Source organism: Hipposideros armiger, unplaced genomic scaffold (genome assembly GCF_001890085.2).
Source record: "Hipposideros armiger isolate ML-2016 unplaced genomic scaffold, ASM189008v1 scaffold_117, whole genome shotgun sequence".
In the NCBI taxonomy this organism is placed as follows: Eukaryota; Metazoa; Chordata; class Mammalia; order Chiroptera; family Hipposideridae; genus Hipposideros; species Hipposideros armiger.
Window position 1 is genome coordinate 2,135,495 of NW_017731467.1, and position 18,263 is coordinate 2,153,757.

The 18,263-nt window shown below is 35.0% G+C and overlaps 1 protein-coding gene across 4 annotated transcripts in view; it reads left to right on the forward strand.

Moving 5' to 3' along the window:
- Positions 1 to 18,263, forward strand: part of ZFR (zinc finger RNA binding protein) — a 77,984-nt gene that overhangs the window by 44,107 nt on the left and 15,614 nt on the right. For 2 of the 4 annotated variants that reach the window (XM_019647882.1, XM_019647881.1), the window contains 6 exons: positions 2,927 to 3,089; positions 4,234 to 4,439; positions 5,539 to 5,689; positions 7,917 to 8,058; positions 12,659 to 12,756; positions 13,626 to 13,721. In XM_019647882.1, the coding sequence (XP_019503427.1) occupies positions 2,927 to 3,089; positions 4,234 to 4,439; positions 5,539 to 5,689; positions 7,917 to 8,058; positions 12,659 to 12,756; positions 13,626 to 13,721 (856 nt within the window). Of the gene's footprint in view, positions 1 to 2,926; positions 3,090 to 4,233; positions 4,440 to 5,538; positions 5,690 to 7,916; positions 8,059 to 12,658; positions 12,757 to 13,625; positions 13,722 to 18,263 lie in introns of those variants that run through there. The other 2 variants (XR_002124636.1, XM_019647883.1) reach the window with 2 other exon arrangements.

Here is an 18,263-nt window from a genome sequence, read left to right on the forward strand (position 1 = left end):
TCATTCCTTTTAATGGCTTAAAACAATGTTCCATTATATCAGCGGTTCTCAACCTGTGGGTCACGACCCCTTTGGGGGTTGAACGACCCTTTCACAAGGGGTCGCCTAAGACCATGGGAAAACAAAAAGATATTCACATTACGATTCATAACAGTAGCAAAATTACAGTTATAGAGTAACAACGAAAATAATTTTATGGTTGGGGGTCACCACAACATGAGGAATTGTATTAAGGGGTTGCAGCATTAGGAAGGTTGAGAACCGCTGCATTATATGGACGTATCACATTTTGTTTATTCATTGATGGACATTTGTTGTTTTCACTTTGGGGATATCACGAATACTACTGTTATGATATGAGTATTTATGTATTAGTTTTAAAATATAATTTCAAAAATATGAACAGAAGCATAATGTACACGTTTATAACCCACTTTTTTCATTTAGATACCAACTTTTTAAAAAAGTAAGCCAGTATATATTTTTTCATGGCAGCATAGTATTCTTTTGTGCCAAGGTAAAATATTCTTTATAACCAGTTCCATATTGTTAGATATTTAGGTTGTTTCCAGTATTTTCCCTACTATAATTACATTGACCATCCTTGTGACTATATTACTGCATAAATCATGATTAGTTGCTAATAATAAAATCAAAGAATGGAAATGTTTGATTCAAAAATACCCATGTTAGGCTTGCACTGGATAGTATAACTTAGTGGTTCTTAAAACACTTTGGTGTCAACCCTTCATACTCAATAGTAATTGAAGACTTCAAAGAGCTTTTGCTTATGTGGGTTATAGCTACCACATTTACTGTGTTAGAAATTAAAACTGAGAAATTTAAGTATGAATTCATTTTAAAATGGCATTTTAACTATTTGTTAAAATATAGTTAAATATAACATTTAACAATTATATTGAAGTATTACATATATTTAATCAATATAATATGGTGAAAATTATCTATAAAATAACTATTCCTCAGAATGGTGAGAATGACATGGTTTTATATTTTTGCAAATCTCTTTATCTGGCTTAAGAGAAGGCAGCATAACTCTCATATCTGCTTCTGTGTTCAATATGTTATGATACCACATTTGCCTCTGGATAACTCCATTGTACACTCATAAGAGAATGAGTGGAAAAGGCAAATAATGTATTAATATTATGAAAGTAATTTTGATGTGGATCCCCTGAAGGGGTCTTGGGAAACATCTGAGATCCCTGGACCATACTTTGAGAAGCACTGCTATAACTTATTAAAATCCCTGCCAATGAGAGAGTGAAATGTGGAAGCCATTTTTGTTTGAATTTGAATTGTTTGTGTGACTGGCAAATTGAATTTTTGTTTCATGTTTGACAACTTACATTTCTTCTGTGGTAAATTGCCTATTCATTTTTTCACTTACCTATTGTTGATTCATACAGATACTTATGTTGTAGTTATTAAGCCATTATTTGTTACTTTTAAATAGTTTTTGCTGTTATTTATGTATCAATTTTTAAAAATGTATTTAAACCTATTAGTCACGTTTTTTATGAAGTTTCTGCCTTTGTAATTAATGCATTGGAAATTCTTCTCTATACCTAAACTATGCAGTTATTTTCTTGTTCACTGATATATCAAATACTAAGTACCTACCATGTGCCAGGAAGTATTAGGCAATAAGTGTAAATTGGTAAACGGGATAAAGATCCCTGCCCAAAACATGTTTAGTAATAACAGTAAACTATTTGAAACTAGAATGAAGATGTGGTTTTCAAGAGCCTTCAAGCTGTTTGTATTTTCTCTCAAGGCCAAAGTAATGTAGAAGAATGGCTCTATACTTCTCCTGAATTGGATGACCTAAAAGGCACTGCTTATTCCTAATCTGACAAAATTGGTAGTTTCCACAGTGCTACTTCTTGTTATGTTTTGTATTAAACAGATTTGTTGAGAAAAACCTTATTGCTATACAAATTTGCTTTAGAGAGATGATTTCCCTTGGGAGTTATTGGTATCCTGCTTTGAAGCTGAAAGTGAGAGTAGAACTGAGAAAGTATGAGGTGGTGAAAAGAAGTTAGATTCTGAAAACGTTGACCATTAAAGCAGAGTCTACACACTAGCTGCCCTCAGCCCAAGTTCAGCCCATGGGTGTTTTATTTGGTATATATACATGATATTTTTAAATCTGATCCAACGTTTAAAGACCAACATTGAAGAGATTTAAAAAAATTAGAATCCTGAGGACCTTGGGATTACAACCTGTATTACCTTATGGCAGTGATTAATAGAAGCTGAGTCACAACTGTTGTCTCCAGCCAGAACTTGTGCTTTCTACTTGACTGTAGTCTCCATCACCCTTAATATAGGTTGCCAAGAATGAGACAAAATGTGAGTTGCCATTTATCACTGTGTTGCACTGTTGTCCCTCATACTGGAGAAGTCTTTGTCTCTGCCTACATCATAAATGAGAAAATTAAAGGTAGTCTTAAGAGGTTCTCACTAAGGAAAAAATAGGAGAGAGCACATTTCTTTGGGGACATGAAGAAATTCCTAAATGTGTACTTGGATCATACTCATACACCAACACACAGTATTGGTCTGTCCACTTTAGGTGGTAGGCGTTTAAGTTAATCTCTCCTTAAAGGAGAGGTTAGAGGGAACTTTGAGGTTTCAGATGCTTGTTCTTTCGACTTTGACCTCAGACTATGAAATTTTGTTTTTTTCTCTTTGTATTCATACCTTTTCTTTTCACTTGCATTCACTTACGTTTACTGCTAGATAAAAGCAAATAAGGGAAATCAGATACAGTAGGGAAAAAGGAAAGTTGTTAGGCTGATTTGGGGCCTTTTCTTTTTTTAATTTGTTTTATGTCATTATTGATATAAGTTGTTGGGTTGTATTTTTCTTATAGGCTTCTAATGTCATTGTGTGTTTTCAGACGTTATGAAGAAGACATGTACTGGAGAAGAATGGAGGAAGAACAGCATCATTGGGATGATCGTCGCCGAATGCCTGATGGTGGCTATCCTCATGGTCCCCCTGGTCCATTAGGCCTTCTGGGAGTCCGACCAGGCATGCCTCCTCAGCCACAGGGCCCTGCAGTGAGTGTCCGTTTTGTTTATGTGGGAGCAAAACTGTTAAGACTGGTTTAGTATTAGAAGATAACAGTTTGAGGGACTAATCCTTAGACTTTTGTAATCTCAATGTAACTTTTTCATCTGATTTTGAATTTTTCCTCCTTTTATTATAGGTCCTTAGCTCCTGTCTTCATGTATAAGGACTTCATAGAGTTTCCATGAATTTTTCTTATTTCAATACAAGCTAAATGGGAATAGAGCTTCTTTTGCCAACATAAGAGATTTTCTTGCCTTTGTTATTGCTTGGATTAGATTAGCAGGAACTAATTTTGAAGGCAGCTGCTTGTCTTCAAATTATTCTTTCCATTATCAGTGGTTTAGAATCTTTTTTTTCTTCAAATTGTGACCATCTATAACCTACTGCTACTGAGTTGAGTACAGGAAGAGGGGTAGTAGCACCACAGCTGATGTATTAGGAAAACTGGGGGAAAGATCTGCATTTTAGAGTTTGTGTTCTGTGGAAGCTGGGCAAAACAAGAGACACCTGGGGTGTGAGGAGCATCTTATATTGGGTTGTTGGAAAAGTCATGCTGTATTTTTTTCTGTTGTTCATTGCAAAAATGCATCATGACTTTTCCGACAACCCAATAGAAGTTCAGACTATGGAAAACAACAGCTTTTGTTTGGTTAGTTGGTTGGTTGGTTTTCTAGAGAGCACTTAGAAGAAAATAGCATTCCACCTTTCTCAGTTGTCTTAATACAGAACAGGCATCTATAAAACATTTTATTAAAAAAGCAAAAAAAGTTTCAGACTTACTGATTTTTATAGTTGAGTAAAAAACTTTCATAATTTTTGATGGGGTGTGTATTATAATTTTACTTGTTTTGAGGCAGCGTGTGTGTGTGTGTGTGTGTGTGTGTGTGTGTACATGTACACACACACACACACACACACACACACACACACTCTTGGTGGTATAAGTTTTCCAGTTTGCATTTTTGTTTTTACTGAAATGGAATAAAGGAGAAGATAGTTTTAAGGGGACATTTTCCATAATTGACTGTTATTGAAAAGATAGGACAAAAATATATATAATTAAAAAATAATAGCTTATTTTTGCTCAGGAAACTTTTTTTTTAAATGAAGCACTTTTTTTTTCCCCTCTAGCCCTTACGTCGTCCTGACTCATCTGATGACCGTTATGTAATGACAAAACATGCAACTATTTATCCAACTGAAGAGGAATTACAGGCAGTTCAGAAGATTGTTTCTATCACTGAACGTGCTTTAAAACTTGTTTCAGACAGTTTGTCTGAACATGAGAAGAGTAAGAACAAAGAGGGAGATGATAAGAAAGAGGGAGGTAAAGACAGGTGCGTTTTCAGGATTATCTACTTTATGTTTTTGCTTTGCTTTACGTGGAACTTCTTACACTTCAATAAAAGTTGTGAAGACTCTCTGGTGTTAGTCTACATGTCTTATGCTTGCTTGTGTTAGATTTTTTTTTATTGGGGAATTGGGGGATGGGAACAGCGCTGGGGAATTGGGGGAAGGGGAACAGACAAGTTGCTGTCGTTTTGTTCTTCAGTCTAGTTGTGGAGGACGTTGCTTCACTGGCCCAAGTTGGCACCATCATTGCGCTCTTCCCGGGCGAGGCAGATCAGTTGCCGGCTTCTGGATGGCCGCTCACTGCGGCTGCTGGCCGCTCACGCTGGCTGCTGGCTACACATGGTAGTCCATGGCAACCCACTGCAGCAGGACTGCAGCCTACGCTGTCGCCGGCAACTCATGGCAGCCCAGCTCCAGGTTGAGCTGTTGTTCAGCATCTTAGCTGTAGAGGGCAGTGTCACTGGCCCTCATCTGTGGGATCTGAACCGGGGCCCTCTGACGTCCCAAGCCAGCTCTTAACCAACGTGCCACTCGGCCGGCCCTTGTGTTAGATATTTGATGTATTCAACTGCTTTATTTAAATTTACATAAAACTATTTTGAGTCTGCCTTTGTAGTCTTCTAATTGCTTTTAGCTGCTATTCAGTTTTTATTTATTTGTTGCATCTGTCCCACATTCACTCTTTGTTGTAGTGACTTCTTTTTCCTTAATGCATTGATCATAAAAGATAAAAGTCCAAGGTACACCAACATCGTTCATATCAAGGTTTGCATTATGATGTGTAATATTTCATGTTCCCCTTATTTGGAAATATTTTTGTATTATATTAGAAATGACTCATTCTAATTTGTAAAATGTGACACACATGTTAATATTTGCTTTTCAGTTGTCCCTATGAGAACTTAGCTCTTGATTGATTTATCTATATTTCTTATCTAAACGAAGGATACTCCTAAAAATATTGAATGTTTTTATACTCCAGTTGATAAAAAATTAATAGTATAAAAGTAATTTACTGTTGTGTTTAGAGATTATCATGGTTCTGGTTGAGAAATGTCATAATTTGATTTGATTTTACTGCAGAGCTTTAAAAGGAGTTTTGCGAGTGGGAGTATTGGCAAAAGGATTACTTCTCCGAGGAGACAGAAATGTCAACCTTGTTTTGTTGTGTTCAGAGAAACCTTCAAAGACATTATTAAGTCGTATTGCAGAAAACCTACCCAAACAACTTGCTGTAAGTATTATGGAAATGTTCATGTTTACCCTTTGTCTGGTTCAAAAGTTTCTGGCAGAACTAACTGCTTCAGCCTAAACCTAAGCCAGCCTTTAAAATTTTGGCTTGGCTTTCCATATTGAGTTTTTTCCTTGCTTGTGCAAATTGGTAGAGATATTTTCTACTTTGTCTTTTTAGGTTTTCTAGTGCTTATATTTGGCATGAAGCCATTTTGCTAATTTGTTTCAAAATGTAAAATTGCATGTCCTCTTCCTGTTCTTTTTCCAAGATTTGAATCATCAGAGAGAAGGCAGTTCAGAACAGAAAGTGATTTTTTTTTTTAAAACAAAGCCCATGTTTAGCAAGCTTAAATTTTTAAAATTCATGAACCTCTTGTGTATTTAGTTGAATACATGTTTTTAAGAGAGTATATGTAATAAAACAGTCTTTCTGATTCAAATTTCCCCAACTTAATTGTGATTATTTTCAGTTTTCTACATGTTATAATGATAGGAGTTCACTTCTCCATGTCCAGTTAGCAAATCGTGGCAATGCACAGTTAATAGAATATCCTCTTCTAGTCCTACAAAAGCAGTTTTGTTGAATTTGAGTTGTTGGTTTTTTTTAAGATTTTATTGGGGAATTAGGGGAGCGGAACAGTGTTGGGGAGTTGGGGAAGGGGACCAGCCAAGTTGTTGTTCTTCAGTCTTCGTTGTGGAGGGTGCCAGTCGTCATCTGGCTGCCTGTTGGCAGCTCATGGCCTCTAAGCTCAAGGTGCTGTGTTCAGTCTTAGTTGCGGGTGGGCGTAGCCAACATCCCATGCGGGAGTCGAACCAGCAGCCTTGTTAAGAGTGCACGCTCTATCCACTGAGCCATCTGGGAGGCAGCTCAGCTCAAGGTGCGAGTTCAGTCTTAGTTGCGGGTGGGCTTGGCTCAACATCCAACAGGCAATCTTGTTGTTACACCAGCTGAACCATCCTGCCACCTGTTGGCAGCTCAGTGGCAGCTCAGCTCAGGCGCAGCATCACTGTCCCATGTGGGAATTGAACCGGTGGCCCCATTGCTCAGAGCCCATGTCCTTAAGCCAGCTCTTTTTTTTTAGCTGAGCCATCCTGCCACCTGTTGGCAGCTCACGGCTGCTCAGCTCGGGCTGACTCGAACCGCTGTTGCTCAGAGCTCAAACTCTTGAGCGAGCTCCTAACCAACTGAGCCACTCAGCCGGCCCTTTAAGCCAGCTCTTAACCAACTGAGCCACTCGGCTGGCCCTAAATTTGAATTTGAAAAAGTTTTATGTATTAGCTTGTCAGAATCTCAGACTGAGATTTAAAATAAAAATGCCTTGAATAATTTAATGTATAAAACTCATTTCAAAACCTTGTTATTTATTTAGGCATTCTAAATCCAGGGATTGACATTTCACCAGTAATGTGTATTCTATAGAACTGAATCAGAATAAATGGTAGCTGATCACAGCAGAGCAACAGTAACAAAAGGGATGGTGAAGCACACCATTGAATTTAAGCTCTGACAACTCTGACACTCAACTGTTGTTTGCTTTACATTACCATTGTTCCAGATAGGAAGTTTCTCACTGTAGATGAGTCTTTTTAAGTATTACAAGCCAGCAGAATTGGCATCGTGTGTCTACGTCTTACCCTATATTGGTGCTGCTAGGATAATGAAGAAGAGGTTTGAGGACTTTGAAAGCATTATATAATTGACAGGAAACACCTTGATCCTGATTCTGGTGCTTAGTAAAATCTACACAGCAGGATCTAGTATATCCTAACAAATTAACAGTTACAGTTAAGCTAACAGCAGAATACTCTTTCCAAATCAGTCCACTTAATTATACAAGTGGATAATCAAGAAAAATAGAATTAATTCTTTATCATCATCATCATAGTTAACATTTATATAGTACTTACTGTGTACCAGGTTGTGTACTGTTTTAATTGCTTTAGATAATTGATTCACTTAATCCTGCAACAATCCTGTAGGTTAGATAGAATTGCTGACCCCATTTTACAGAAACCAGGTATAGGGGAGTTCAAAGAATTCTAAAAAGAAAGTGGAGCCAGAGTTTAATAATACTTGCATTTATTGCAAGGCTTCTCGGAGAGAGTAGTATATGATGTAGTCTTTATAAAATGGTTAGGGTAGTGAGAAAATGAAAGAGCCATAACGAAACTGCTTTGTCTCATAATGTAAAAGGTCCAAGTAATTTTTTGTACTCTTCATTACATAGGTTATAAGTCCTGAGAAGTATGACATAAAATGTGCTGTGTCTGAAGCGGCAATAATTTTGAACTCATGCGTGGAACCCAAAATGCAAGTCACTATCACCCTGACATCTCCAATTATTCGAGAAGAGAACATGAGGGAAGGAGGTTGGAAAGCCATTAAACATTCTACTTTTCTATTAACTTTTTTTTTCATTTACCTACTCTTTAAAATGGCATTAAGCCCTAGAAGGCAACATGCTGGCATTACATAAGAATTTGATGGATTTGATTTATATAGCAACCAGTTTTGTTTAAGATCATTTCCCAGAAAGTAAATCTCTTTTAAGTAGTAGACTTTTATTATAAAACACTCATGGTATTATTGATTTTCTTGATTTTTTTTTTCTTTTCTTGCTAACCTCAGATTTCTGGAAAAAAAAAAGTTCAAAATTATTCTTACTGGCATAGTTGACACATGAAAAAATTAAATGTTGCTAGTAAGGGGCCACAAATTTAATTTCTATTAAGAAGTTCTTGTCTTACAGAAAAGGCAAGAGTTTCAGAAATAAAATTGGTTAAATACTCATAAGTTATATTTTAAGAGGCATTGTTATATATGTAATCATGCATGGATTTGGCTTGTCCTGTGGTAAATATTTCTAGTTCTCTGAGGTTGCTCTTTGGTTTGGAGAGCTTTCATAAATACAGACCATCTTAATGCACGTATTTGGGCATTTGAGCCCAATGTGATACTAGAGATACTGAAAAATAAATGGTGTAGAGGTAGTTAGTAAGTTATAGTATAATTCAGGGTTTTAAACTTCTTTACAATTGTAGAATATGAAATCTTGCTGGTGCCAGCAGTGTTGCTTTAGGGACGATTCTGTAACATTTTCAAAGCTTCAAAAGCTTATAAGCCAAAAAGCATGGTCAGTGTCTGCCATATATTGGTTCTGTTGTTTTATGGGTCAGATAAAATTTACTTTGTTTCCTTTCATGTTGTTTTGTACATCTTGTTGATTATGGAGTTATATAATATTTCTTGGTGATATAAATAAGGAAAGAATACTATATATTAAATATTAAAATTTGTCTAAAATAACATCGTAGGCGCTCAGTTACTGTCACTTTAAATTTGTTTGCTTACAGCAATGCAATTTTTTTAAAGCACTGGGCTTTCTACAACCCAGGAAAAGAACATTTTATCAAAAATGTGATCGTTGGGAGACATGTCTAATTTAGCATACTTTGTATATATACCATATCAGGTCTTTATGTTGTATAAGCTTTGCATCTTAAAAATTAGTGGGTTTTGGGTAAAGGATCTTTTATATGAATACAAGTTTCCACTCAAGGTCTGGTGGTGGATATTGCTGGAAAAACAGTTTCTGAGTCAATCTGGTCAATTGATATGCAGCATATTGATTTTAGGATTTGAAAAAAAATCTAATATATATTATAAATAAAAAGTGACTATACTTAGGATGAAATTATATTTGTATAAGCATTTAACTATTTCAGAGCACATTTTGTCCAATTATATTTAGGCTTAGTTTAATTTGTGCAGTATCAAGTCATTTTTTTATGTTGCAGAAGTTAATTGTATCATATTTTAGTAGAGTGTTTGATAAGCTATCCCTTCTAAAGGAAACAAAATTATATTTTTGTCTGACCCAGACTTGATTTAGAATTATTGTTCTGAATTTCATAAATATTATGGTGAGAGAAATGATCAGTCCAAAATTGAAAGATTTTACTTCAAGACACTGAGCTGGAAAAGTTGGATGTGCAAAAAGTGTAGAAATACTGATAAGAGTGTATTTTGCTGCAGAAGACTGCAGTAAACCATTTCTTTAGCTTCATTATGAAGATTGCTTCTTTCTTGCTGCAGAATAATGGTATGTATTCTCTCTCACTGCAGCTCCCAATGCTCTGTGTCTTAAAATCATTTAAAGCCTATAGCTTGCTTTGGGAAGTTTGTACAGTGGGTAAGGAAGGCTTTGCCGGAAGAGCAATTGTAAATCACAAGACTTGTGACTGTGCATAGTGTGGTAGCCTCTTTAATGCTTAATGGTCCTATTTAATACCAAACATGATTTAAAGGAAGTGATTAAATTGCCCAAATAACTGTTAAACACATGATAGATCTGTTTTATGGTACTGTGTTTGACAGTTAGATATTAAGTAAACATTTAATTGACTTGAAGCTTGAAATGTTCAAAATGCTCTAACCCTTGCTACAGATGTTTTCTGCAGCAAGTCAAGTATTATGTGTGTTTTTTTCCACCTGTAGCTTATCAGGCCCGGTCCAAAGCCTTCTAGCAGAGGGGATTGATTCCTGTCAGGGGTTGCTGCCAAGACATCGGAAGGATTTTTGACCAAGGTTTTCTAAAGCTCAGTGTCACACCTGCCATTTGATTAAGAAGGGATTTTGGATGCAGAGCCTGGCATTTGTTGTCCTTTGTGTGGCTGTTTTGTTTGTTTTGTCTTTGTCTCTTCTAGAATTGAGCAGTGTTCACACTAGTTTTTAAATGGTTGGGTGGATTATATATTTTACATAACCATGTTAATTTAAATTAATATATTCCCATTAACATTTAATCATAAAATAGTGTGGACACAGCATGTCTTCTAACTGGTGATTAACCCCTTAAAATGTATGAAATACATTCATGTAGGGTAAGAATTTGCTTTTTTGTAAAAGAAATTAACTGCTTTTTGTTTTGTTTTAACTGGGTATTAGGCAACAAGTATGATTTTAGTACAATAATCTAAGGGGTTAATCCACTCAAACTATAAAATGGGTGCAAAAATCCACACTCTAAATTTAACAGAAATTTTCTACTTATAGCTCTTAATTTGTTTTTAAATTGCAATAGGTGTCTGGCATCTTTGAAATTCTATCATTAATTAAAATTTCCAAAGTTATGAATGCTTGTGTGCAAAAAGAACATTTTTCTTACATATTGGAGGAAATTATAACATTCTGAATTAACATTAGAAATTCAGAAACTTTTTAGAAAGAGATTGCACATTGTCACCTATTTGCATTCTATCTTTAGCAAATAATGTCATTAAATAGGGACATGGAAAAAGAGGGTCCTTCAGCGTGTTCTGTAGCCCTGCTTTGGGGAGTGGTTTTTTTTGGTTGTTTTTTTCCTTTTTCTTTTACTTCCTTAGTTAGCTGTGCTTTCCTGTGTTCCTTTTTCTTACCTCAGAATAGCCCATTTCTTATGTTCAGTATATTTCTGGATTCAGTAGTTGGTCTTGCAGGTTTTTAATTATTACATTTTAAAAATTACTAATATTTTTGTCTTGATAATTTCCTTTTTAAGTACCCGGATTCCTCTTAATGATTATTCTCAGAATACCACATAGTGTTCTTTGATTATCTGTAAATCTCCCTTCTAAAGTCTTCTGAAAAGTCTGTGCTTATCTGATTATTTAAGGAGTAAGAACTAACAATAGAAAGCCCAGACTGGATGGAATTCTTTGTCACTTTAAAATATGCTTTTTATATGATATCTACTCAATAAGGACAAGTATCTCTTAAGATTTCTGAATGCTCATACAAAATACACAGTCAAGTACCTTACTCAGAGTTGCAATGGTACTCAAAATAAAATCATCTTTTAAGTTTTTCTTTTATCATATACATTTATTCTTTTCCCCAGCTATTCATTTGGTGCCCTCAGTGATTTACTAAATTATATCCTAAGTGCCCCATAATTTTGGTGCTCTTTAGCCAGCAGACTGTTAAATTCAATAGATTAGTTGCCTGGTATATTGTTTCCCTATATTTAGAAAATATTTATACTGTTAAAATCACCAAGAGCTGTGAATTAGATTGACTTAACTGCTATTTACTTGTGAATAACTGATTAGCAAATTTACTGTTATATTTGCACACATTTTAGAGATATGTTTAAAAGAATATAAAGTTGGCCCTCCAACTACTTTTATGAATGTAAAGTTAACCTCTTGACCTGGTATAGGTTCAGATTTTCTTCTCAAGTTTTATGTAGCTCATTTATGTTTTAATACAATAATTGATTAAAATCAATTGTTACTATAACTTGAGACCCTACAGATGTTATAAAGCATTCTGCTTACTGCACCCCTTCTATTTCTATACTTACTCTATTTAACCATGCTAGTTCCTACTGTCCTTTTCTGCACTACCCATTGCTTTTCTCCAGTTATTCTTTAGAACGCTTTATGGGAACTTTGGATTTTGAAGGGCATTTTATATTCCCTTACAGCTAAAACCCCCTTGTGGAAGAGAAAGTAGTGAACTCTTAGAAATGACTGGTTTTGGCTCTTTATTTTTCCTGTGATTATTACTGTATTGTCATTTCATATTTATCATTAATTCTTTGTATATTTGCCCCAGAATAACCTATGACCATTTAGAATACTGAACAAACTCAATAGCTTATTTTACATTCTCATTTATTAAGGTGGATTTTTGTGTTCCCTCTTGTCTTGTCATCTTTGTGCTGGTGCGCTGTGTCCAGTAATCCTTCCTTTTGATTTTATTTTGGTGGGTAGGGTTTACATTTGCAGAAATTATTATACTTCTAAGTTGAGTTTTGATTGTCATATTAGATTATGTAAATTTATTGAAAATAATTTCCTGGGACATTAACGTACTGATAAACTCTCAAATGGCTCATGTGACACTGATGCTACTTTAAGGAAGTGTCTTGCTCACCTGGTCAAACACCCATTCCTCACTGCATTTTGCCAATTCAATCCATTTTAGATGTAACCTCGGGTATGGTGAAAGACCCACCGGACGTCTTGGACAGGCAAAAATGCCTTGACGCTCTGGCTGCTCTACGCCACGCTAAGTGGTTCCAGGTTCGGAACATCATTTTACTTTTTTATTGTAGCCTTATGAGAGAGTAGTTCAGTACAACATGTTTAACTGTGTTTAAACATTTCAAAAGATTGCCCAAGCAACACTATTTTAAATTAAATTTCAGAAAATATGTTAACATAGAAAGCTGGAGTTTGAAGATCTGCATATTGCAGTTACTATTAATTTGACAATAAACTTAGGTTTTGGGGGTGTTTTGTAGTTTGGGTTTTTTTATTTTTATTTTTAATGACTATACTTAAAGTTGACTTGTTTAGGAACATCACATGTTTGTGTATATATATTATATTCCATAAGGCTGCAGATTAACTTTGCTTTAAATAATGGAATATGTGTTTAAAGCTTTGTGTATAGTTTTAAGATTTTTTCCCCCTCTTTCTCTAAGTTAATAAGTGTAGGGAGTGAAAGGTGAGGAAGCAGCTGTTTGGTTTAGTGACTTTGCAGTCATGCAAAGGCACAGAATGGAAACCAAACAGATTTCCTTAACCTCTCAGTCCCTAGACAAACTTTTTAGCTCTTTACTTTTTCTTTTATTTCTAATGTAGGCAGATTTTTTTTTTTTTGAAGTTTACTGATTTAAATGAACACAGGTCAAGGTTCACAGGGGATCAAGAAATATTATTCTTGTATAATCTGTTTACTTTGACCTAAAATACCAGCTTTTAAATACTAACCCTGGCATAAAATATTGCTGTAAATGGCAGCTCATTAATCCAATTTTAAGTGTGGTTATTTTTGTTTTGTTTTTATCTGAGCTTCCATTGAACAGTGGTATTTTAACTTTTTTTCATCAAGGGATATTTTCAATATTTCTAAGAGTAATTCAATTGGTTTTTGTGTTGCTCTCAAGGCTAGAGCTAATGGTCTGCAGTCCTGTGTGATTATCATACGTATCCTCCGGGACCTCTGTCAGCGAGTTCCAACTTGGTCTGATTTTCCAAGCTGGGTGAGTAGTATGTCACTGTATGGTGTGAAAAATAAACATTTAGGGAATATTTCTGCAGTCTCATACTTAAGTATCAACTTTATTTTTATTTTCTAAATACAGTTTCTTCTTCTAATGAGAAATCCTGGGGATCTTATTAGGGTTTTTAATTTTCTGACAATTGATAATTTAAACAATTGATGTTTCTTTTGTATTTTCCTCTACTTTTTTATTCTTACAGTGTTTAATTTTTTTTAAATAACAGCAGTTATTAATTGGCTTTTACATACATAGAAGTACAAAGACTAAAAATGAGCTGTTAATCTCTGTTTGCAAGGTTCTGTTGTCTGTTGACATTTAAAAATAATAGATAAGGTTAAGAATTTTTAAAACCTAGAAATAATATATTATTCAAGAATAATGCATAAAGGTAGGAAATTCAAATAATGCAGAAACACAAAATAAGTGAAATTCTTATAATTTAAAGGTGAATTATATCAACAGTTTGTTTTGATTTCTTCCAGGAAAAAAAGGCATGCATATACAGCATATATATTTTTATATACATACAAATATCCCTTTGATGTTTGAACATTTTTGATTTCCTGAATAGCACAAATTCAGATAAAGAATTATTATAATTGAACTTACGATTCTAGAGCTGGGTTGGGTTAGTGAGAACTGAATAGCTAGGGTTACCTTAAGTCTTTCTTTTTCTTTTTTTTTTTTAAACACAGGAGTGATCATGCTATTTACATTATTTGCATCTTTCTTAACAAAATGCATTTTTGGAGCTCTTTGAGAAGGGTACAGTCAGATCTCCCTCATTCTCTGTACTGACTACATGATATTCCCTTTGTATGGACATGCCATATTTTATTTAACTGCTATCTATTTGACGGACGTTTGGGTTGTTTGCAGTGTTTTGCAATTAAGTCCTCATATTGTTGACAAACTTTTGTGAATATTACACTAAGGCTGGAGCAAGGTCAAAGAACATGTGCTAATTAATTGTTCACTAGAAAGTTGGATCATTTAAAACTTCCAAAAATTATTGGAGTGACCCTTTTCCTTCATACCCTCACTAACTGTGGGATACTATCACACTTAACAATGTAAGTGAAAAATTGTCTCATTTTTTTTATATATAAAAAAAATTTTTTTTTAGTAGTTGCTGGCATTTTTTATTATTTTTCTCTTTGAACTGCCAGCTCCTTTGTTACTCATCGTTTTCTAAATTATATTCTTTCTATAAGAAATTAGCCTTTATCTGTATTGAAAATTACTTTTTCTGGTTTTTTTCTTTTTTTTTAAATTAAAGTTTATTGGGTTGACAATGGTTAATAAAGTTACATAGGTTTCAAGTGAAAATTCTGTAATACATCATCTACATATCACATTGTGTGTTTACCACCCAGAGTCAGTTCTCCTTCCATCATCATGTATTCGATCCCCTTTACAACCTCATCTACCACCTGCCCTCCTTATCCTCTGGTAACTACTATTGTCTGTGTCTATGAGTTTTTGTTTCTTTGTTTGTTTGTTTTGTTCCTTTGTTGCTTTCAGTTTTATATACCACATATCAGTGAAGTCATGTGGTTCTCGACTTTTTCTGACTTATTTTGCTTAGCATAATAATCTTAAGATCCATCCATGTTATCCCAATTGCCACTATTTCACCTTTTCTTATGGCAGAATAGCATTCCATTGTGTATATATACCACATCTTCTTTATCCAATCATCTATTGAAGGACACTTTGGTGGATTCCATGTCTTGGCCACTGTAAATAAAGTTACAATGAACATCAGAGCACATATATCTTTATGGATAAATGTTTTCAGATTTTTGGGGTAGATACCCAGGAGAGGAATTGCTGAGTCACATGGTAATTCTGTTGTTAATTTTTTGAGGAACCTCCACACTGCCTTCCATAGCAGCTGCACCAATCTGCATTCCCACCAACAGTGTATGAGGGTGCCTTTTCTCCACAGCCTCTCCACACTTATTTTTTGCCTTGTTAATGATAGCCATTCTAACTGGTGTGAGGTGATATCTCATTGTGGTTTTTATTTGCATTTCTCTAATGATTAGTGATGTTGAGCATTTTTTCATGTATATATTGGCTATCTGTATGTCCTTTGGAGGAATGTCTATTCAGGTCCTGGTCCATTTTTTATAAACAATTGGATTGTTTATTTTGTTGTTGTTGAGTTGTATGAGTTTCTTATATATTTTGGATATTAGCCCCTTATCAGAGATGTTGTTTGCAAAAATCTTCTCCCATTTGGTTGGTTGCCTCTTTGTTTTAATGGTTTATTTTGCTGTGCAAAGAAAGCTCTTTAGTTGTTGGGAGCCGGCTGCACCTCAGTGTCTGACATGGCCTATCACACTACTATTGTGACAAATCCTAAAACTCTGGCTGAGAAACAAATACTGCTTTATGTTTTGGAAAATTTAAATTCCCCTTTGGATGCCCCCAGTAGGATAAAAATCTGACACCCCTTCTTATATTAATTGTTTTATTTACTTTAACCAAATAAGTAAGTTTTGGACATATTACAATAATTCTGTTTTACCGTTAGTTTCTTAGTAATAGATTCTTAGTAATAGACAAGTTATGCACCTTATAATTCTTAAGATCCTGTTTAGCCAGTAGTGTTTGAAACAGTTGCTAAGTAGTAAAACATCCTTTAAGTGCCAAGACAGAAACTCAACTCTGGCCATTATCGAAAAAAATTAAAACATAGTTAGGCTAAGTTAGTCATTAATATAAAACAGATCCGGCTGTACCCTGTAATAGAAACATCGTGAGAAAGTAAAATTCTAAAAAAACCAAACTTCTAAGGAAAATAGACCCTGGGAAAGAAAAAACATTAAAACTGTGTAAAAAACAATTTCCTAATGGGTAAAGGTTTAAACTTGAAAAAACAACTTTGGGAAAAACAACTCAATAATGTAAACATTACGTTACCTGCCCAGTATAAAAAGGACATACTGTAAAAATAAAGTGAGACATTAATTCTTGAAAGTGCTCCTGTGTCTCCGCGCGTTCTTTCCTCGCCGATGCCGCCTCCACCTGTAAAAACCCCTAGACCTGCGGGAGCTGCTGTCCCGCATTTAGTTTGCTAGTTTTTATTTCCCTTGCCTTTGAGTCAAATTCATAAAATCCTCTTTGAACCCAAGGTCCATAGTTGAGTACCTACTATATTTTCCCCATGTATAAGATGCTCTCATGTATAAGACGCACCTTAATTTTGGGGCCCAAAATTTGGGGGGAAAATGTATTACATAAGTTATTGAACTCAAGTTTTTGTTGTTGTTGTTTTTTTTCAAGTTTTATTCATAATAAAATTCATACAACTCCTCATCACTGTCAAAACTCCCAACCATTAGCTTGTCCTTATCTGTATCTGATGATGAATCACCCAATTGCCCTTTGCTCTTCAATCCATATCTTCAGTTCCCTCTCTACATTTAGCCATTTTGTCGACTTGCCTCTCATGGCCTTCTTCTGCTGTGTTTTCAGTAGGGTTTCTTCTTCCCGTAGCCAGTCTCGGATTGTTTTCTCAGTTGGAGGAGGACCAAACTTAGGTTCAGCAGCATGATTTCCATTCACTTTTGCAAACTGGATCACTTCTAACTTGAATTCAGCACTGTACGAAAATCTTTTTTGAGCCATTTCTGGGCAGAACGTGGCAAAACGTAACCTACCGTAATATACCGGTAACAAGTGTGAAACAATGAGCGCAAAGACAACAAGCATGAAAAAGTGGGAAATACAAGTAAAAAAACTACAACCACTGTATAAGACGCAACCAGTTTTTAGACCCCCAATTTTTTATTTATTTATTTTTTTTTTTAAGCTGAACCATCCTGCCACTTGTTGGCAGCTCAGCTCGGGCCAGGACTCTAACTACTGTTGCTCAAAGCTCAAACTCTTGAGCAAGCTCTTAACCAACTGAGCCACTTGGCCAGCCTGCCCCAAATTTTTCAAAAAGTGCATCTTATACATGGGGAAATACGGTATGCTTTTGTCTGTGTAGTTTATTGTTTCGGGTCTTATGTTTAGGTCTTTGATTCATTTTGAGTTAATTTTGGTACACAATGACAGATAACAGCCTAGTTTTATTCTTTTGCATGTGGCTTTCCAATCCTCCTAGCACCATTTATTTAAGGTCTTTTCTCCATTGTGTAATTTTGGTTCGTTTGTTGAAAATTATCCATATTTATGTGGGTTTATTCCTGGGTTTTCAATTCTATTCCATTGGTCTGTGTGTGTGTTTTTCTGCGAATACCACACTGTTTTGCTTCTCAACTTTATGAAAATTTTTGCTATGTAAAATTAAAAATTTTACAAATTCTAACTCATTAATGTTTTATGATTTCTGGGTTTTGTATCAGACTTAAAAAATCCTCTTGCATTTTAGGTTATAAATCAGTTACACATGCTTTTTTTTTTTTTTTTTTTGGGGAATTGGGGGAGGAGAATAGTGCTGGGGAATTGGGGAAGGGGAACAGCCAAGTTGTTATCCTTCAATCTTAATTCTGGAGGGCGCAGCTA